At 46.6% G+C, this 22,543-nt stretch overlaps 1 protein-coding gene across 1 annotated transcript in view; it reads left to right on the top strand.

The window, feature by feature from the left end:
• Positions 1-21,843, top strand: part of LOC140396087 (probable G-protein coupled receptor 139) — a 38,458-nt gene extending 16,615 nt beyond the window's left edge. Inside the window, exon 2 of the mRNA XM_072484186.1 lies at positions 19,063-21,843. Coding sequence (XP_072340287.1) covers positions 19,063-19,967 — 905 coding nt within the window. The 3' untranslated portion in view covers positions 19,968-21,843. The remainder of the gene's footprint in view (positions 1-19,062) is intronic.
• Positions 21,844-22,543: the final 700 nt, after the last annotated feature.

Below are 22,543 nucleotides of genomic sequence, written 5' to 3'. Positions count from 1 at the left end.
GTAGATAACGGGGAGCCAATGGATGTGGTATATCTGGATTTCCAGAAAGCCTTTGACAAGGTGCCACACAAAAGGTTGTTGCATAAGATAAAGATGCATGGCATTAAGGGGAAAGTAGGAGCATGGATAGAGGATTGGTTAATTAATAGAAAGCAAAGAGTGGGGATTAATGGGTGTTTCTCTGGTTGGCAATCAGTAGCTAGTGGTGTCCCTCAGGGATCAGTGTTGGGCCCACAACTGTTCACAATTTACATAGACGATTTGGAGTTGGGGACCAAGGGCAATGTGTCCAAGTTTGTAGACGACACTAAGATAAGTGGTAAAGCAAAAAGTGCAGAGGGTACTGGAAGTCTGCAGAGGGATTTGGACAGGCTAAGTGAATGGGCTAGGGTCTGGCAGATGGAATACAATGTTGGCAAATGTGAGGTTATCCATTTTGGTAAGAATAACGGCAAAAGGGATTATTATTTAAATGATAAAATATTAAAACATGCTGCTGTGCAGAGAGACCTGGGTGTGCTCGTGCATGAGTCGCAGAAAGTTGGTTTTCAGGTGCAACAGGTGATTAAGAAGGCAAATGGAGTTTTGTCCTTCATTGCTAGAGGGATGGAGTTTAAGGCTAGGGAGGTTATGCTGCAATTGTATAAGGTGTTAGTGAGGCCACACCTGGAGTATTGTGTTCAGTTTTGGTCTCCTTACTTGAGAAAGGGCGTACTGGCACTGGAGGGTGTGCAGAGGAGATTCACTAGGTTAATCCCAGAGCTGAAGGGGTTGGATTACGAGGAGAGGTTGAGTAGACTGGGACTGTACTCGTTGGAATTTAGAAGGATGAGGGGGGATCTTATAGAAACATATAAAATTATGAAGGGAATCGATAGGATCGATGCGGGCAGGTTGTTTCCACTGGCGGGTGAAAGCAGAACTTGGGGGCATAGCCTCAAAATAAGGGGAAGTAGATTTAGGACTGAGTTTAGGAGGAACTTCTTCACCCAAAGGGTTGTGAATCTCTGGAATTCCTTGCCCAGTGAAGCAATAGAGGCTCCTTCATTAAATGTTTTTAAGATAAAGATAGTTTTTTGAAGAAGAAAGGGATTAAGGGTTATGGTGTTCGGGCCGGAAAGTGGAGCTGAGTCCACAAAAGATCAGCCATGATCTCATTGAATGGCGGAGCAGGCTCGAGGGGCCAGATGGCCTACTCCTGCTCCTAGTTCTTATGTTCTTATGTCGTGTTATGCTGCTGTACCATTTTCCGAAGTGTGGCCTTTATTGTCCGATTCATGTGTTCCACAATGCCGCTGGACTGCGGGTAACAGGCAATTCTGTTTTATGCCAAAAATCGTCATGACAGTTTTCATGACCCTGCCTGTGAAGTGCGAACCTTGGTCTGACTCAATACTACGGGGGAGTCCCCATCTAGTGAAAATCTGTTCAGTTAGAATTTTTGCCGTGGCTTTGGCCGTATTTAGAACATAGAACATAGAACATAGAACAATACAGCGCAGTACAGGCCCTTCGGCCCACGATGTTGCACCGAAACAAAAGCCATCTAACCTACACTATACCATTATCATCCATATGTTTATCCAATAAACTTTTAAATGCCCTCAATGTTGGCGAGTTCACTACTGTAGCAGGTAGGGCATTCCATGGCCTCACTACTCTTTGCGTAAAGAACCGACCTCTGACCTCTGTCCTATATCTATTACCCCTCAGTTTAAGGCTATGTCCCCTCGTGCCAGCCATTTCCATCCGCGGGAGAAGGCTCTCACTGTCCACCCTATCTAACCCTCTGATCATTTTGTATGCCTCTATTAAGTCTCCTCTTAACCTTCTTCTCTCTAACGAAAACAACCTCAAGTCCATCAGCCTTTCCTCATAAGATTTTCCCTCCATACCAGGCAACATCCTGGTAAATCTCCTCTGCACCCGTTCCAAAGCCTCCACGTCCTTCCTATAATGCGGTGACCAGAACTGTACGCAATACTCCAAATGCGGCCGTACCAGAGTTCTGTACAGCTGCAACATGACCTCCTGACTCCGGAACTCAATCCCTCTACCAATAAAGGCCAACACTCCATAGGCCTTCTTCACCACCCTATCAACCTGGGTGGCAACTTTCAGGGATCTATGTACATGGACACCTAGATCCCTCTGCTCATCCACACTTTCAAGAACTTTTCCATTAGCCAAATATTCCACATTCCTGTTATTCCTTCCAAAGTGAATCACCTCACACTTCTCTACATTAAACTCCATTTGCCACCTCTCAGCCCAGCACTGCAGCTTATCTATATCCCTCTGTAACCTGCTACTTCCTTCCACACTATCGACAACACCACCGACTTTAGTATCGTCTGCAAATTTACTCACCCACCCGTCTGCGCCTTCCTCTAGGTCATTGATAAACATGACAAACAGCAACGGCCCCAGAACAGATCCTTGTGGTACTCCACTTGTGACTGAACTCCATTCTGAACATTTCCCATCAACCACCACCCTCTGTCTTCTTTCAGCTAGCCAATTTCTGATCCACATCTCTAAATCACCCTCAATCCCCAGCCTCCGTATTTTCTGCAATAGCCTACCGTGGGGAACCTTATCAAACGCTTTACTGAAATCATATACACCACATCAACTGCTCTACCCTCGTCTACCTGTTCAGTCACCTTCTCAAAGAACTCGATAACGTTTGTGAGGCATGACCTACCCTTCACAAAGCCATGCTGACTATCCCTGATCATATTATTCCTATCTAGATGATTATAAATCTTGTCTCTTATAATCCCCACCAAGACTTTACCCACTACAGACGTGAGGCTCACCGGTCTATAGTTGCCAGGGTTGTCTCTGCTCCCCTTTTTGAACAAAGGGACCACATTTGCTATCCTCCAGTCCTCTGGCACTATTCCTGTAGCCAATGATGACATAAAAATCAAAGCCAATGGTCCAGCAGCCTCTTCCCTGGCCTCCCAGAGAATCCTAGGATAAATCCCATCAGGTCCCGGGGACTTATCTATTTTCAGCCTGTCCAGAATTGCCAACACCTCTTCCCTACGTACCTCAATGCCATCTAATCTATTTACCTGGAGCTCAGCATTCTCCTCCACAACATTATCTTTTTCCTGAGTGAATACTGACAAAAAATATTCATTTAGTATCTCGCCTATCTCTTCAGACTCTACACACAACTTCCCATCCCTGTCCTTGACTGGTCCTACTCTTTCCCTAGTCATTCGCTTATTCCTGACATACCTATAGAAAGCTTTTGGGTTTTCCTTGATCCTTCCTGCCAAATACTTCTCATGTCCCCTCCTTGCTCGTCTTAGCTCTCTCTTTAGATCCTTCCTCGCTACCTTGTAACTATCCATCGCCCCAACTGAAACTTCACACCTCATCTTCACATAGGCCTCCTTCTTCCTCTTAACAAGAGATTCCACTTCTTTGGTAAACCACAGTTCCCTCGCTCGGCACCTTCCTCCCTGCCTGACCGGTACATACTTATCAAGAACACGCAGTAGCTGATCCTTGAACAAGCTCCACTTATCCAGTGTGTCCAACACTTGCAGCCTACTTCTCCACCTTATCCCCCCCATGTCACGTCTAATGGCATCATAATTTCCCTTTCCCCGGCTATAACTCTTGCCCTGCGGTGTATACTTATCCCTTTCCATCCTTAACGTAAACGTCACCGAATTGTGGTCACTGTCCCCAAAGTGCTCACCTACCTCCAAATCCAACACCTGGCCTGGTTCATTACCCAAAACCAAATCCAATGTGGCCTCGCCTCTTGTTGGCCTGTCAACAAACTGTGTCAGGAAACCCTCCTGCACACACTGTACAAAAAACGACCCATCTAATGTACTCGAACTATATCTTTTCCAGTCAATATTTGGAAAGTTAAAGTCTCCCATAATAACTACCCTGTTACTTTCGCTCTTATCCAGGATCATCCTCGCCATCCTTTCCTCTAAATCCCTAGAACTATTTGGAGGCCTATGGAAGACTCCCAACAGTGTGACCTCTCCTTTCATGTTTCTAACCTCAGCCCATACTACCTCGGAAGATGAGTCCCCATCTAGCATCCTCTCCGCCACCGTAATACTGCTCTTGACTAGCAGCGCCACACCTCCCCCTCTTTTGCCTCCTTCTCTGAGCTTACTAAAACACCTAAACCCCGGAACCTGCAACATCCATTCCTGTCCCTGCTCTATCCATGTCTCCGAAATGGCCACAACATCGAAGTCCCAGGTACCAACCCATGCTGCCAATTCCCCTACCTTATTTCGTATACTCCTGGCATTGAAGTAGACACACTTCAAACCACCTACCTGAACACTGCCCCCCTCCTGCGACGTCAAATCTGAGCTCCTGACCTCTATACACTCATTCTCCCTTACCCTAAAACTACAATCCAGGTTCCCATGCCCCTGCTGCATTAGTTTTAAACCCCCCCCAAAGAGCACTAACAAATCTCCCCCCCCCCAGGATATTTGTGCCCCGCAGGTTCAGATGTAGACCATCCTGTTTGTAGAGGTCCCACCTTCCCCAGAAAGAGCCCCAGTTATCCAGAAATCTGAATCCCTCCCGCCTGCACCATCCCTGTAGCCACGTGTTTAATTGCTCTCTCTCCCTATTCCTCATCTCACTATCACGTGGCACGGGCAACAACCCAGAGATAACAACTCTGTTTGTTCTAGTTCTGAGCTTCCATCCTAGCTCCCTGAAAGCCTGCCTGACATCCTTATCCCCTTTCCTACCTATGTCGTTCGTGCCAATGTGGACCACGACTTGGGGCTGCTCCCCCTCCCCCTTAAGGACCCGGAAAACACGATCCGAGACATCACGTACCCTTGCACCTGGGAGGCAACATACCAAACGTGAGTCTCTCTCGCTCCCACAAAATCTCCTATCTGTGCCCCTGACTATCGAGTCCCCAATTACTAATGCTCTGCTCCTCTTTCCCCCCTTCCCTTCTGAGCAACAGGGACAGACTCCGTGCCAGAGGCCCGTACCCCATGGCTTACCCCTGGTAAGTCCCCCCCCCCCCCACCCCACAAGTATCCAAAGCGGTATACTTGTTTCTCAGGGGAACGACCGCAGGGGATCCCTGCACTGACTGCTTCTTCCCAGTCTCTCTTACAGTTACCCATCTATCTCCAATCTTTGGTGTAACTAATTCCCTGAAGCTGCTATCTATGACCCCCTCTGCCTCCCGAATGATCCGAAGTTCTTCCAACTCCAGCTCCAGTTCCCTAACTCGGTCTTGGAGGAGCTGGAGATGGCAGCACTTCCTGCAGGTAAAATCAGCAGGGACACTAACGGCATCCCTCACCTCAAACATCCTGCAGGAGGAACATTGCACTCCCTTCCCTGCCATTCCTCTAACTTTCTACCAAGATCTGGCTAACAACTAAATTAATTTTTTATATTAAAAAAAATATTAATAACAATAATAAAATATGGTACTTACCTCACACCAATGGGTTTTATTATTAGGTTAGAGGAGAAGGGCGGGTGGGAGACACTACACGTGTAGTGTCTCGGGTTTCCTCTCCACCAGAATTTATTGGTGAGGCTCTTCCCAGAAGTCCGCGGGTCGACTTCCTGTTCCCGCCTAAAAAAACTAATTTAAAAAAAAAAAAAAAAAAAAATTTAAAGGAGAAACTTACCTCCCAGAAATCACTTCCGTACTGCCCCCGCTGAAATGGACTAGCCTGCTCCGCTCCTGCTGAAATCGACTTGGCCTCACCCCAGGCAGCGACCTTTTAAACGGTCCCCTCTGCCTCGCAGCTCCCGCGCTTTATCAAATTCCCGCGCTGATTCTAAGGTCCCAGCTCTCACTCCCGAACTCAACAGCTGACCTGCAAGGTAAGTAAGTTAATTTGTTCGTGAAGGGAAAGCATTTACCCATTTCGTGAATGTGTCGATGACAACCAACACATATTTGTATCTATTTCTGATCTTGAACTAACTAACTGGTGTTTGGCTCTTTGATCGATAGCCGGTTTAGCCGGTTGAACCTTGTGGTGGTATCATTGAGTTACAATCCAGATTTCTCTGCATCACTGGATGAGCTGTTATAATGATAACACTACAATAATGATAACACCAGGCAATGTGCAAAATTACCAATGAATATACAGTACAGAAAAGCAGAGCAAATCTAACCTGGCCAATTATCGCCTCCGCATTCTTCTCCGGACATCGGTAAAGTGTTGGAAGATGACATCACAGTGCTGTCGAGTGCCACATGCTGAGCAGTGATTTGCGCACCGATGCTCAGTTTGAGCTCCGTCAGGGCCCTCACCTTGACCCTGACTGGTTCAAACATGGACGAAAGCGCTGGAATAAAAAAGTGAAGTGAGAGTGACTTCCCTTGACACCGAAGCAGCATTTGACCAAGTGTGGCATCAAGATGGTCTAGCAAAGTGGCAGTTACGGGAATCAGGCAGAAAGCTCTCTGCTGGTTGTAATCATACCTGGCGCACAGAAAGATGATTGTGGTAATTACAGAGCAGTCAACTCATTTCCATGGCATCACAGGAGTTCATCAGGCTTCAACCAGATGAATTGCTTCATCAATTAAATTCTTGTATCAGAAAGTCAGAAAGTGGTGGTGTTCTCTGATGATCTTGTCAGATGCTGAAGAAGTCCATGTCGAAAGCAGTAAATTCTGGAAGATATGCTGGTTGAATTGACAAGTGACAATGACCATTTTCCAACGAGTAAGAATCTCATCATCACTCTTGACATGCAGTGGTATTAGCATCGTTGAAACACCACTCCAAACATCCTGTGGATTACCATTGATGAGAAACTTGCCTGGAATAAACAAGAGTGCTTTCAAGAGCACATTGGAAGCTAGACATCCTGCGATGAGTAACTGATCTACAGACGCCCCAGAATCCGAGATGCATTGCGATAAATAAACATCTGTGATTGTGGATGACTTTCATCTGCCTATATATTGGGTTAGTCACAGCAAAAAAGAGGAGGAATTAATGGAATGTATACGGGATTATTTTCTGGACCAGTATGTTAAGGAACTAACCAGGGAAGAGGCTATCTTGGACTGGGTGTTGTGCAATGAGAAGGGATTAGTTGCGCGAGAACCTTTGGGGATGAGTGGCCAAAATATGGTAGACTTCTTTTTCAAGGTAAATAATGAAGTAGTTTATTCTGAGGCCAAGGTCCTGGATCTCACATCAGCTGGCTATGACGGAATGGGAAATATTGCTGAAAGGAAGGACAAGGGGCAGGCAACGGCACACATTCAAGGAACGAATAGGTGATCACCAAACGTTGTTTGTTCCTATCTGGTGCAAGAGTAGAAAGGGAACTGTGGCCTTATATGAGAATTTAGAGACAACATTAGATTCAAAGAAGAGACATACAAATTAGCAAGGAGAAGCTGCAGGGGCAGGCACGGTAGCATTGTGGATAGCACAATTGCTTCACAGCTCCAGGGTCCCAGGTTCGATTCCGGCTTGGGTCACTGTCTGTGCGGAGTCTGCACATCCTCCCCGTGTATGCGTGGGTTTCCTCCGGGGGCTCCGGTTTCCTCGCACAGTCCAAAGATGTGCAGGTTAGGTGGATTGGCCATGATAAATTCCCCTTGGTGTCCAAAATTGCCATTAGTGTTGGGTGGGGTTACTGGGTTATGGGGGTAGGGTTGAGGTGTTGACCTTGGGTGTAGGGTGCTCTTTCCAAGAGCTGGTGCAGACTCAATGGGCCGAATGGCCTCCTTCTGCACTGTAAATTCTATGATAAATTGAAAACAGCGCGAGAGGTGAGTGAGCCGGGACAGTGAAAACAGCGCGGGAGCTGAGTGAGCCGGGACACTGAAAACAGCGCGAGAGGTGAGTGAGCCGGGACAGTGAAAACAGCGCGGGAGCTGAGTGAGCCGGGACACTGAAAACAGCGCGGGAGCTGAGTGAGCCGGGACAGTGAAAACAGCGCGGGAGCTGAGTGAGCCGGGACAGTGAAAACAGCGCGAGAGGTGAGTGAGCTGGGACAGTGAAAACAGCGCGGGAGCTGAGTGAGCCGGGACAGTGAAAACAGCGCGGGAGGTGAGTGAGCCGGAACAGTGAAAACAGCGCGGGAGGTGAGAGAGCCGGGACATTGAAAACAGCGCGAGAGGTGAGTGAGCCGGGACATTGAAAACAGCGCGGGAGATTTAAAAGCGCAGGAGCTGCGAGTCAGAGCGGAGATTTTAAAAGATCACGGCCTAGTTTCGGGAGCCGTTCAGAGGAGGAGGAGCAGTCTCTGTCAGGGAGAGAACCTGAGAACATCTAAGATACTCAGAAGGTAAGAAGGTAAGTAAGTGATTTTTACTCATTTTTACTTTTATACCTTTTTCAAATTGTGTGTGTCGGGGGGAAACTGAAGTGACATCACAGAAAAGCTGTGACCTGAGTGGCTGGTTGGGAATCTACACTAAATTAAAAAAATTAAGCATTGGTAACTAATTAAACATAATTACTTAATTATAATTTAGAGGGGTAGCTAAGCCAGAGATCAGAGATTACTATATTTAGCTTTCGCATTTATATTAGAAATCTAGTGCTAGGAAACAGTAACTTTGAAATTTTTTTAAAAATATATAAATTTAAAAAAAAATTAAATTTAAAAAAGAAAAAAAAAACTTTTAATTTTAATTAATTGACGCAATGTCAGTTAGAGGGGTGCAGTGCTCTGACTGTGAGATGTGGCAGGTCCGGGAGGCTTCCAGCGTCCCGGATGGCTTCATCTGCAGAAAGTGCACCCAACTGGAGCTCCTCACAGACCGCATGGTTCGGTTGGAGCAGCAATTGGATGCACTTAGGAGCATGCAGGTGGCGGAAAGTGTCATAGATCGCAGTTATATAAATGTGGTCACACCCAACGTGCAGGCAAAGAAATGGGTGACCACCAGAAAGGGCAGGCAGTCAGTGCAGGAATCCCCTGTGGTTGTCCTCCTCTCGAACAGGTATACCCCTTTGGATACTGTCTGGGGGGATAGCCTATCAGGGGAAAACAGCAGCAGCCAGAGCAGTGGCACCATGGCTGGCTCTGATGTTCAGAAGGGTGGGTCAAAGCGCAGAAGAGCAATAGTAATAGGGGACTCTATAGTCAGGGGCACAGATAGGCGCTTCTGTGGACGTGAAAGAGACTCCAGGATGGTATGTTGCCTCCCTGGTGCCAGGGTCCAGGATGTCTCCGAACGGGTAGAGGGCATCCTGAAGAGGGAGGGCAAACAGGCAGAGGTCATTGTACATATTGGTACTAACGCCATAGGCAGGAAGGGGCATGAGGTCCTGCAGCAGGAGTTCAGGGAGCTAGGCAGAAAGTTAAAAGACAGGACCTCTAGGGTTGTAATCTCGGGATTACTCCCTGTGCCACGTGCAAGTGAGGCTAGAAATAGGAAGGTAGAGCAGCTAAACATGTGGCCAAACAGCTGGTGTAGGAGGGAGGGTTTCCGTTATCTGGACCACTGGGAGCTCTTCCGGGGCAGGTGTGACCTATATAAGAAGGATGGGTTGCACCTAAACCGGAGAGGCATAAATATCCTGGCCGCGAGGTTTGCTAGTGTCACACTAGGTTTAAACTAGTATGGCAGGGGGGTGGGCATGGGAGCAATAGGTCAGAAGGTGAGAGCATTGAGGGAGAACTAGGGAATAGGGGCAGTGGGGCTCTGAGGCAGAGCAGACAGGGAGAAGTTGCTGAACACAGCAGGCCGTGTGGCCTGAAGTGCATATGTTTTAATGCAAGAAGTATTACAGGTAAGGCAGATGAACTTAGAGCTTGGATTAGTACTTGGAACTATGATGTTGTTGCCATTACAGAGACCTGGTTGAGGGAAGGGCAGGATTGGCAGCTAAACGTTCCCGGATTTAGATGTTTCAGGCGGGATAGAGGGGGATGTAAAACGGGAGGCGGAGTTGCGCTACTGGTTAGGGAGAATATCACCGCTGTACTGTGGGACGACACCTCAGAGGGCAGTGAGGATATATGGGTAGAGATCAGGAATAAGAAGGGTGCAGTCACAATGTTGGGGGTTTACTACAGGCCTCCCAACAGCCAGCGGGAGATAGAGGAGCAGATAGGTAGACAGATTTTGGAAAAGTGTAAAAACAACAGGGTTGTGGTGATGGGAGACTTCAACTTCCCCAATATTGACTGGGACTCACTTAGTGCCAGTTGCTTAGACGGGGCGGAGTTTGTAAGGAGCATCCAGGAGGGCTTCTTAAAACAATATGTAGACAGTCCAACTAGGGAAGGGGCGGTACTGGACCTGGTATTGGGGAATGAGCCCGGCCAGGTGGTAGATGTTTCAGTAAGGGAGCATTTCGGTAACAGTGACCACAATTCAGTAAGTTTTAAAGTACTGGTGGACAAGGATAAGAGTGGTCCTAGGATGAATGTGCTAAATTGGGGGAAGGCTAATTATAACAATATTAGGCGGGAACTGAAGAACATAGATTGGGGGCGGATGTTTGAGGGCAAATCAACATCTGACATGTGGGAGGCTTTCAAGTGTCAGTTGAAAGGAATTCGGGACCGGCATGTTCCTGTGAGGAAGAAGGATAAATACGGCAATTTTCGGGAACCTTGGATAACGAGAGATATTGTAGGCCTCGTCAAAAAGAAAAAGGAGGCATTTGTCAGGGCTAAAAGGCTGGGAACAGACGAAGCCTGCGTGGAATATAAGGAAAGTAGGAAGGAACTTAAGCAAGGAGTTAGGAGGGCTAGAAGGGGTCACGAAAAGTCATTGGCAAATAGGGCTAAGGAAAATCCCAAGGCTTTTTACACGTACGTAAAAAGCAAGAGGGTAGCCAGGGAAAGGGTTGGCCCACTGAAGGATAGGCAAGGGAATCTATGTGTGGAGCCAGAGGAAATGGGTGAGGTACTAAATGAATACTTTGCATCAGTATTCACCAAAGAGAAGAAATTGGTAGATGTTGAGTCTGGAGAAGGGTGTAGATAGCCTGGGTCACATTGAGATCCAAAAAGAAGAGGTGTTGGGTGTCTTAAAAAATATTAAGGTAGATAAGTCCCCAGGGCCTGATGGGATCCACCCCAGAATACTGAAGGAGGCTGGAGAGGAAATTGCTGAGGCTTTGACAGAAATCTTTGGATCCTCACTGTCTTCAGGGGATGTCCCGGAGGACTGGAGAATAGCCAATGTTGTTCCTCTGTTTCAGAAGGGTAGCAAGGATAATCCCGGGAACTACAGGCCGGTGAGCCTTACTTCAGTGGTAGGGAAATTACTGGAGAGAATTCTTCGAGACAGGATCTACTCCCATTTGGAAGCAAATGGACGTATTAGTGAGAGGCAGCATGGTTTTGTGAAGGGGAGGTCGTGTCTCACTAACTTTATAGAGTTTTTCGAGGAGGTCACTAAGATGATTGATGCAGGTAGGGCAGTGGATGTTGTCTATATGGACTTCAGTAAGGCCTTTGACAAGGTCCCTCATGGTAGACTAGTACAAAAGGTGAAGTCACACGGGATCAGGAGTGAGCTGGCAAGGTGGATACAGAACTGGCTAGGTCATAGAAGGCAGAGAGTAGCAATTGAAGGATGCTTTTCTAATTGGAGGGCTGTGACCAGTGGTGTTCCACAGGGATCAGTGCTGGGACCTTTGCTGTTTGTAATATATATAAATGATTTGGAGGAAAATGTAACTGGTCTGATTAGTAAGTTTGCAGACGATACAAAGGTTGGTGGAATTGCGGATAGCGATGAGGACTGTCAGGGGATACAGCAGGATTTAGATTGTTTGGAGACATGGGCGGAGAGATGGCAGATGGAGTTTAATCCGGACAAATGTGAGGTAATGCGTTTTAGAAGTTCTAATGCAGGTAGGGAATATACAGTGAATGGTAGAACCCTCAAGAGTATTGAAAGACAAAGAGATCTAGGAGTACAGGTCCACAGGTCATTGAAAGGGGCAACACAGGTGGAGAAGGTAGTCAAGAAGGCATACGGCATGCTTGCCTTCATTGGTCGGGGCATTGAGTATAAGAATTAGCAAGTCATGTTGCAGCTGTATAGAACCTTAGTTAGGCCACACTTGGAGTATAGTGTTCAATTCTGGTCGCCACACTACCAGAAGGATGAGGAGGCTTTAGAGAGGGTGCAGAAGAGATTTACCAGAATGTTGCCTGGTATGGAGGGCATTAGCTATGAGGAGCGGTTGAATAAACTCGGTTTGTTCTCACTGTAACGAAGGAGGTTGAGGGGCGACCTGATAGAGGTTTATGAGGGGCATAGACAGAGTGGATAGTCAGAGGCTTTTCCCCGGGGTAGAGGGGTCAATTACGAGGGGGCATACGTTTAAGGTGAGAGGGGCAAGGTTTAGAGTAGATGTACGAGGCAAGTTTTTTACGCAGTGGGTAGTGGGTACCTGGAACTCGTTACCGGAGGAGGTGGTGGAAGCAGGGACGATAGTGACATTTAAGGGGCATCTTGACAAATACATGAATAGGATGGGAATAGAGGGATACTGACCCAGGAAGTGTAGAAGATTGTAGTTTAGTCGGGCAGCATGGTCGGCACGGGCTTGGAGGGCCTGTTCCTGTGCTGTACATTTCTTTGTTCTTTGTATAAACCTGAAGTTGGATACAGTTTAAAATTCAGCTAAGGCAGACCAAGGGACTGATTAAGAAGGGGAAAATACAACTTGAAAGTAAACGAGGGGGGAACTTAAAAGCTGACTGTAAATTATTATATTGGTGTGTAAAGATCAAAAGATGAATAAAAACTAATTACAAAAAAGTTTACAAAAGGAAAATCATGCTGGACAAATCTAGTAGAATTCTTTGAAGATGTGAGGAGAAGGGTTGACCAGGGATAACCAGTGGATGTGGGTTATTTAAACTTTCAGAAGGTTTTCAACAATGTCTCACATCGCAGATTAATATGTAAAGTTAAAACACATAAGACTATAGGTAGTGTCTTGAGATGGATACAAAGCTGGTCAGTAGACAGGAAGCAACACTTTGGAATAATTGATCTTTCTCTTATTGGAAGGCAGTGACATGTGGTAATGCAGGGATCTGTGCTTGAATACCAACTGTTCACATTATATATTAATGATTTGGACGGGGGAATTAAATATATTTTCTCCAGATTTGTAGATGACACAAAGTTGGATGTGAGTGTGAGCTGTGTGGAGGATGCGAAGATGCTTCAGTGGGATGAGGACCGGCTGAATGAGTGAGCTCTTGAATGGCAGATGCAGTGTAATGTGGAGAAATGTGAGGTTATCTGCTGTGATAGCAAAAATAGGAAGGCAGATTATTGTTTGAATGTGTGTAAATTGAGAGAGATGGATACTCAGCGAGGCCTTGGTGTCCTCGTGCATCAGTCGCTCAAAGTAATCATGCAGGTGCAGCAGGCAGTGAGAAAGGCAAATGGTATGTGGGTCTTCATAGCGAGAGGATTTGAGGATAGGAATACGGATTTTTTACTGCAATTCTGAAGGGCTCTGGTGAAGCAACACCGGGAGTATTGTGTGAAGTTAATGTCCTTATCTGAGGAAGGATGTTGTTGCTATGGAGTGAAGCACAGGTTTATCGGGCTGATTTCTGGGATGGCGTGACTCTCATATGAAGAGAAGCTCAATCGGCCAAAATTTATTGTCTATGTTTCTATGTCCACTTCCACAATGTACAAGTCAGGAGCGTGTGCAATACTGATGGCCATGGTCAACACACTGCAGCATCATAGAACATAGAATAGTGCAGCACAGTACACGCCCTTCGGTTGTACCGACCACTTAACCTAATCTAAGATCAACCTAACCTACACTCCTTCAATTTACTGCTGTCCAAGTGCATGTCCAAAAGTCGCTTAAATGTCCCTAATGACCCTGACTCCAGCACCCCAGCTGGCAGTGCATTCCACACACCCACCACTCTCTGTGTAAAGAACCGACCTCTGACATCTCCCCTATACCTTCTTCCAATCACTTTAAAATTATGTCCTCTGGTGTCAGCCATTTCTGCCCTGAGGAAAAGTCTCTGGCTATCCACTCTATCCATGCCTCTCATCTTGTCCACCTCTATCAAATCCCCTCTCTTCCTTCTTTGATCCAGTGAGAAAAGCCCTAGCTCCCTCAACCTTTCTTTATGAGACATGTCCTCCAGTCCAGGCAGCATCCTGGTAAATCACCTCTGCACCCTCGCCAAAGCATCCATCCTTCCTATAATGAGGCAACCAGAACTGGACACAATATTCCAAGTGTGGTCTAACCAGGGATTTATAAAGCTGTAGCAAAACCTTGTGGCTCCCAAACTCAATCCCCCTGTTAATGAAAGCAAACCCACCATAAGCCTTCTTAACAACCCTATCAACCTTGGTGGCAACTTTGAGAGATCAATGTACGTGGACCCCAAGATCCTTCTTTCCTCCACACTTCCAAGAAACCTGCCTTTAACTCTGCATTCAGCATTCAAATTCGACCTTCCAAAATGAATCACTTCACATTTGAACTTCATCTGTCACTTCTCAGCCCAGCTCTGCATCCTGTCAATGTCCTGTTGTAACCTGTAACAGCCTTCGACACTATCCTATCGACATTCTACAAACCTTTTGTGTCATCGGCAAACTTAGGAACCCACCCTTCCATTTCCTCATCCAAGTCATTGATAAAAAACAGAAAGATCTGTGGTCGCAGAACAGATTCCTGCGAGACACCACTGGTCACCGATCTCCAGGTCAGAATACTTTCCATCCACTACCACTCGCTGTGTTCTTTCATGGAACTTCAGAACATACAGTGCAGAAGAAGGCCATTCAGCCCATCGAATCTGCACCGACCCACTTAAGACCTGACTTCCACCCTATCCCCGTAACCCAATAACCCCTCCTCATCTTTTTGGTCAGGGCAATTTAGCATGGCTAATCCACCTAACTGGCACATCTTTGAACTGTGGGAGGAAACCAGAGCACCCGGAGGAAACCCACACAGGCACGGGGAAAATGTGCAAACTCCGCACAGACAGTGACCCAGCGGGGAACGAACCTGGGACCCTGGCGCTGTGAAGCCACCGTGCTATCCACTTGTACTACCATGATGCCCCGACTTTCGGCCAGCCAATTCTGTATCCAGACAGCCACATTTCCTTGTATCCCATGCCCCCTGACTTTCTGAATGTGCCTACAATGGAGAACCTTATCAAATGCCTCACTGAAATCCATATTCGCACCACATCCACTGCCCGGCCTTCAGCAATGTGTCTCATCACATCCTCAAAGAATTCAATGAGGCTTGTGAGGCATGACCTTCAAGAATGCACCACATGAACTCACCAAACGCTTGCGAACCCAGATGAAAGATTTTCTTTACATTCAGCCACAGTAGGTAGGTAACTCTGACTAGACTAACATTCATACACAATTCGTATCAACCTTTGAAAAGGTGAGCTTCTTTCTGTTGTAGAATTAACTGCAATGCTTTTAGCATGGGATTTCCAGGATTTTGGCGCACTGATATTGAAGGACTGGTGATATCATTCCAAGTCAGAATGGTGTATATATTGGAGGGGATCTGTTGTGCGACATGTGTTGATTCACTTTTTCTTCCTTTCGAAGGTCAAGTGTAGAAGGCAGGATTCTCCGGTCCCCCAACAGTTTCACCCTTGGCGGCGCGCCATCCACTGGTGGCTTGGATTCTCTCTTCCTGCCAGTTGCTAATGTGGGGTTGGATTCTCCGTTTTTGGGACGGTGACCCCACGCCATCGGGAAAGCTGTGATCTTTTACGCCAGGTCAAAAAGTCACAAATGCCCCGATTTTCTGGGGGATAGCAGGCAGCTGCTGTAGAGCTCGCAGCTCTAGCTGCCAATACAGGTGCCCGCACTTCCAGGTCAGAGGCCGCGCATGTGCATGGCGCTGCCTACAGCAGCCATGCCATGCTCCATGGCAGACTCAGCCCGCGGATCTGGACCGCCGCAATAATGCCCCGCATCAGTCACTCGTGCACCCCGGACCGTCTGCACACATTGCCCCCAGCCCTCCTCATACTGTGACGGCCTCGGATTGAGTCCGCAGCCGCCACCCGAGGATCATAGATGGTGGGACCATGGCATTGGCGCACCATCTGCAGGCCGCCCCGATGGACCGAGTTCCCAATGGGACACATGTGGTCTCAGCAGTTGGGAAACTGGTCTGGCGGCTGCAGATTGTGTCCAGCACCACCACACTCGGCATGGATCCGTGCCGCTGGCTGAGGGGGCTCCCACGAGGGCTGGTTTGACTAGTGGAGGGTAGCCAGAGGGTGGCCTGTGGGGCCGTGCATGGCGGTTTGGTTCCGTGCATGGCCAATGCCATGTTGCATGGCACAACTGCTGCAGGTTGTCAGCCCAGCGCATGCCCATTTGCGGTGCGAGAGTTGGGAGTTTTACCCTACTAGCCCCTCACCCGTCCCAGAATTGGCGAGGGTTCAGCACCGATTTTTCCATCGTAGAATTCCCGTGAATTCTCTGTCGTGCCTCACTAATTTGATTGAATATTTCAAGGAAGTGACAAAGATGATAGATGAGGGAAAGGCAGGAGATGTTGTATACATGGACTTCAGTAAAGCCTTGGACAAGGTACCTCATGCTAGACTGGTACAAAAGGTGAAGTCACATGGGATTAGGAGAGCTGGCACATTGGATACAGAACTGGCTTGGGCACAGAAGTCAGAGGGTAGCAGTAGAAGGGAGCTTTTCTGAATGGAAGGCTGTGACAAGCGGTGTTCCACAGCGATCCGTTCTGGGGCCTTTGTTGTTCATGGTCTATATAAATGATATGGAAGACAATGTATCTGGGCTGATTAGGAAGTTCGCAGATTTCACTAAAATTGGTGGAGATGTGGATAGTGAAGAGGATTGTTGGAGGATACAGTAGGAAATAAACTGGTTTTGGAGGCTTTGGAGAGGGTGCGGGAGAGATTTACCAGGATGTTGCCTGGTATGGAGGGCATTAGCTATATGGAGAGGTTGAATAACCTTGGTTTGTTCTCAGTGGAACGAAGGAGGTTGAGCGGCGACCTGATGGAGGTCTACAAAATTATGAGTACTATAGACAGAGTGGATAGTCAGAGACTTTTTTCCAGGGTAGAGGGGTCAATTACTAGGGGCATAGGTTTAAGGTGCAAGTGGCAAGGTTTAGAGGAGATGCACGAGACAAGTTTTTTACACAGAGGGTAGTGGGTGCCTGGAACCCGCTGCCGGAGGAGCTGGTGGAAGCAGGGGCGATAGTGAAGTTTAAGGGGCATCTTGACGAATATATGAATAGGATGGGAGTAGAGGGATACAGACCCCGGAAGTGTAGAAGATTTTAATTTAGTCGGGCAGCATGGTCGGCGCAGGCTTGGAGGGCTGAAGGGCCTGTTCCTGTGCTGTACTTTTCTTTGTTCCTTGTTCTTTTGTTGGTTGGTGTCTTGGGCGGAGATATAAATGGCAGATGGAGTTTAATCCAGACAAGTGTGTGGTTATGTACTTTGGAAGTCCAATGCATGTAGGAATTACACAGTAAGTGGTCAAACTCTTGCGAGTATGGTCAGGCCGAAGGATCTGGGCGGGCATGTCCACCGATCACTGAAAGTGGCAACGCTTGTGGATAAGGTGGTCAAGAAGGTGTAGAGCATGCTGGCCTTCATCGGTCAGGGTATTGAATATAAAAATTGGCCTCATTTGGAACATTGTGTACAAATATGGTCACCACACTACCAGAAGGATGTGGATGCTGTGGCTCTCCAAAGGAGAGCCAAAAGGAGGAGCAGTTTACTAGGATGTTGTCTGGTATAGAGGGCATTAGCTATGAGGAGAGGTTGGATAAACTCGGTCTGTTCTCACTGCGGCAACGGAGGTTGAGAGTCGACCTGATAGAGGTCTACAAGATTGAGTGACATGGACAGAGTGGATCCTCAGATGCTCTTTCATCGGGTAGGAGAGTCAAGTACCACATTTAAGGTGCGTAAGGGAAAGTTTAGAACAATTGTGCTATGCAAGTCTTTTACACAGGTGGTAAACATACAGAACGCGCTGCCTGGAGGAGATGGTGGGGTTAGGTACGATAGAGGCATTGAAGGGGCATCTCGGCAAATATGTGACGAGGGTGGGAATGGAAGGATACAGGCTCTGTAAGTGCATACGGTTTGAGTTTAGGCAGATACCATGGTCGGCACAGGCTTTGCTTACCTCCAAATATTACTCACTGGTTTGGTTTCCAGGTGCCTCTATCAGGGCATGTGCAAACCTCAAATCAGTAACTTGGCCTTCAGTCATTTTTTTCCCATTTTATGGCAGCTCCATTAATCTCTCTTAATCCTGCACAGGAATATCGCCAACGCACAGGCAATGCGGTCATTACCACTCATCAAGTCTTGCACCCCCTCACTTTAGAACATAGAACATACAGTGCAGAAGGAGGCCATTTGGCCCATCGAGTCTGCACCGACCCACTTAAGCCCTCACCCCATCCCCGTAACCCAATAACCCCTTCTAAACTTTTTTGGTCACTAAAGGCAATTTATGACAATGAAATGAAATGAGTAGGCTTCAATGAAGTTACTGTGAAAAGCTCCTAGTCACCACATTTCGGCGCCTGTTCGGGGAGGCTGGTACGGGAATTGAACCGTGCTGTTGGCCTGCCTTGGTCTGCTTTAAAAGCCAGCGATTTAGCCCAGTGAGCTAAACCAGCTCCTGCTCATTTATCATGGCCAATCCACCTAACCTGCACATCTTTGGACTGTGGGAGGAAACCGGAGCACCCGGAGGAAACACACGGAGAGAACATGTAGACTCTGCACAGACAGTGACCCAGCGGGGAATCGAACCTGGGACCCTGGCGCAATGAAGCCACAGTGCTATCCACTTGTGCTACCGTGCTGCCCTAACTTTCTTCGCTCCTCTTATGAAATTCCCAATTCCTTGTTGACGATCATGTTTACATCATATGCACTGCCTGGAGCATAGCACATGTCCGTGAATCAGGTTGTACTGTTGGATGCAGACCCAATGCAAAAGATTTTGCAAGGTCCTGTTTGTTGCTGCTTAATAATTATTTAATTCCTTTTCTCGCTCTTTTACAGTTAACTTGATCGCGATTATGATCCTGTCCCGAGGAAAGTGTGGTCTCTCGAAATGTATTACTTACTACTTGGTGGGAATGTCAACAGCCGATCTCCTCGTCGTTATCATCGATCCAATATTGCGGTGGAATGCTCAGATTTATTACCCAGATTCATTCCTGAATATTACTCCTGTTTGTAGTCTAATTTACGTTTTGAGGTTTGCAACCACGATAGTTTCTGTCTGGCTCACAGTCGCGTTCACCTTTGATCGATTTGTGGCAATTTGTTGTGAGAATCTGAAGTCTAAGTACTGCACAGCGAAAGCTGCAGCGCTAGTTATAGGAAATGTGAGTATGGTGGGTTGTTTCGTATCTGTCCCATGGTACTTCATCTATGAACCATACTACACAATTGATAATGTTCCTTGGGATTGTATCGCTAAAAAAAGTTTCTTTAGTTCATCTATCTGGGGTGCATTTGACATGTTTCATCGTGTCCTAACTCCTTGTGTCCCCTTCATTATGATTGTACTGCTCAATGTTCTGACGGTCAGACGTATTTTAGTAGCCAGTAGAGTCCGCAAGGGCTTTCGGGGCCAGAGTAATGGAGAGAATCTCAAGGACACAGAGATGGAAAACCGAAGGAAATCCATAATTTTACTCTTCAGCATATCTGGTAGTTTTATCCTGTTATGGATTATCCGGGTTGTGTATCAAATCTATGCACGAATTACAAACATCCAATATTATTACTCCTACTCTGACCCTCGTTATATCACCGAATCTACGTCGATGATGTTTCAACTTCTCAGTACTTGCACCAACACTTGCATTTACGTCTTGACCCAGGCGAGATTCAGAGAGGAACTGAAAAATGCATTGAAATGTCCATTCGTTTTGATCGTTAAATTAGGGAGCGCATAGATAAAGTTTAAGGGTTTCAGACACCGTCTGATTATCGTCAGTACTTTATTCCAAGCATGCTATAGATTTTGGAAAACATAATTACCATGAAACTCAGTTTGATATAATTTTTTCTGGCCTTTTCATTTCAATATTGAGAGTTGTTCTTTAAAACTCCAATAAGAGTAAAGTAAAGTCTGTGCTTGTCAAAGTAGGGAACATAGAACATAGAACATAGAAAATACAGCACAGAACAGGCCCTTCGGCCCACGATGTTGTGCCGAACCTTTGTCCTAGATTAATCATAGATTATCATTGAATTTACAGTGCAGAAGGAGGCCATTCGGCCCTTTGAGTCTGCACCAGCTCTCTGACACTCAAAGAGGTACCGCCTTCTATAGTGTGTTTCTTTCTGTGGGCAGCACGGTAGCATTGTGGATAGCACAGTTGCTTCACAGCTCCAGGGTTCCAGGTTCGATTCCGGCTTGGGTCACTGTCTTTGCGGAGTCTGCACATCCTCCCCGTGTGTGCGTGGGTTTCCTCCGGGTGCTCCGGTTTCCTCCCACAGTCCAAAGATGTGCAGGTTAGGTGGATTGGCCATGATAAATTGCCCTTAGTGTCCAAAATTGCCCTTCAAGTTGGGTGGGGTTGCTGGGTTATGGGGATAGGGTGGAGGTGTCGACCTTGGGTAGGGTGCTCTTTCCAAGAGCCGGTGCAGACTTGATGGGTCGAATGGCCTCCTTTTGCACTGTAAATTCTATGATTCTATGATCTCAGCGGCGATTCAACATGTGGAACAAGTGTCCAGCCACATGCTGTTTCTTTTTCTCCCGCAATGAGGAGTAGGACTCTGCACTCGTGCCGTTCTGTAAAATTTGGAATGTTTCCATTGTACTGTATGCTTCTTTCCTTGTGAGCAGTCACACTCTATAACAACTTCACTTTATGTTTGTCCTAATGTAAAGACATAATCTGTAACAGTGCTAAATGTATAGCATATGTCACTGTCAATGAAGAATCAATCAGTGTCAATGTAGTAAGTGTCAATTAGGCACATGTTGGTGTCTTGCAATGTCCAATTAGAATCTGCGGAAAGTGCACGTGTGTACAGAAATGCATGTGTCTGTGTTTCTGTTTCTGTCTGTGTTTGTACCTGTGTCAGTGTGCCTGTGTGTGACCGAGAGAGAGGTGGATAAACTCTGCAGCTAATAACGATATTATGGTTTAATAACATGTAAACGAATGCTTCAGTCCATTATTGATGTCTCAGCAGGTTTAAAATATTTTCATGACCACATCGGACTTAAATATTCTGCCTATTTAGACGTGTCTTAAATAACGAACGACTGCGTTAAACAAATTATGGTCAAATAAATTGTCCAAACCATGACTACCAATATTTGTCAGAGTAGAAATGACAGGATATATGGGATGAATACGTGGCTGAAGGGATGGTGTCATGGGGAGGGTTTCAGATTCCTGGGGCATTGGGACCGGTTCTGGGGAGGTGGGACCTGTACAAACTGGACAGGTTACACCTGGGCAGGACTGGAACTGTTGTCCTAGAGCGTTTGAGGAGTGTTTAAACTAATGTGGTGGGGGGTGGGAACCGATGCAGGAAGTCAGAAGGTAGTAAAACAGGGACAGAAACAAAGGCAGTAAGGGGGAAAGTGTAAGGCAGAGAAGCCATAGTCAAAAATCAAAAAGGGTGATAGTACAAGGTACAGTAAATGAAGGGAGCTCAGTAATACTAAAAGGAATAAAACGGGAAGTAAAAACATAAATGGAAAGCGACACGGCAGGTTGTTACATGAAGATATGGGTTCAACGACAAGGAAGGTTAGGAGGAACAATAACTTAGGGAAGGTTACTGATCAAGGTATAAAAGCTGACATAAGTGTACTTTACCTGAATGCTCGTAGTATTTGGAATAAGGTTGATGGCGCAAATCATCGTGAATGACTATGATTTAGTGGCCATTACTGAAATATGGTTAAAGGATGGTCATATCCAAGGGTATCAAACTGTAGGGAAGGACAGGTAAGGGAGGTGGTGTAGCTCTGTCATTTAAGGATGACATCCGGGAAATAGTAAGGGATGACATCGGTGCTATGGAGGATAAGGTTGAATCCATTTGGGTGGAAATCAGGAATAGGAAGGCGAAACATTCACTGATAGGAGTGGTCTACCAAATAGTAACATAGTGGGGCAGGCAGTAAACAAAGAAATAACAGATGCATGTAGAAATGGTGCAGCAGTTATCATGAGGGATTTTAATCTACATGTTGATTGGTTTAACCAGGTCGGTCAAGGCAGCCTTGAGGAGGATTTTATAGAATGTATCCGCGATAGTTTCCTAGAACAGTATGAAATGGAACCTACGAGGGAACAAGCGGCCCTGTTAATGAGACAGGATTGATTAATGATCTCACAGTTAGGAGGGAAGGAGCGATCACAATATGGTGGAATTTAAAATACAGATGGAGGGTGAGAAGGTAAAATCAAACACTCATGTTTTGTGCTTAAACAAAGGAGAAGACAATGGGATGAGAGAAGAGCTAGCTCGGGTAGACTGGGAGCAAAGACTTTATGATGAA

This window comes from Scyliorhinus torazame, chromosome 19 (assembly GCF_047496885.1).
Source record: "Scyliorhinus torazame isolate Kashiwa2021f chromosome 19, sScyTor2.1, whole genome shotgun sequence".
Taxonomy (NCBI): domain Eukaryota; kingdom Metazoa; phylum Chordata; class Chondrichthyes; order Carcharhiniformes; family Scyliorhinidae; genus Scyliorhinus; species Scyliorhinus torazame.
The sequence above is the reverse complement of the archived record's forward strand: the minus strand, read 5'-3'. Positions and strand labels throughout refer to the sequence as shown.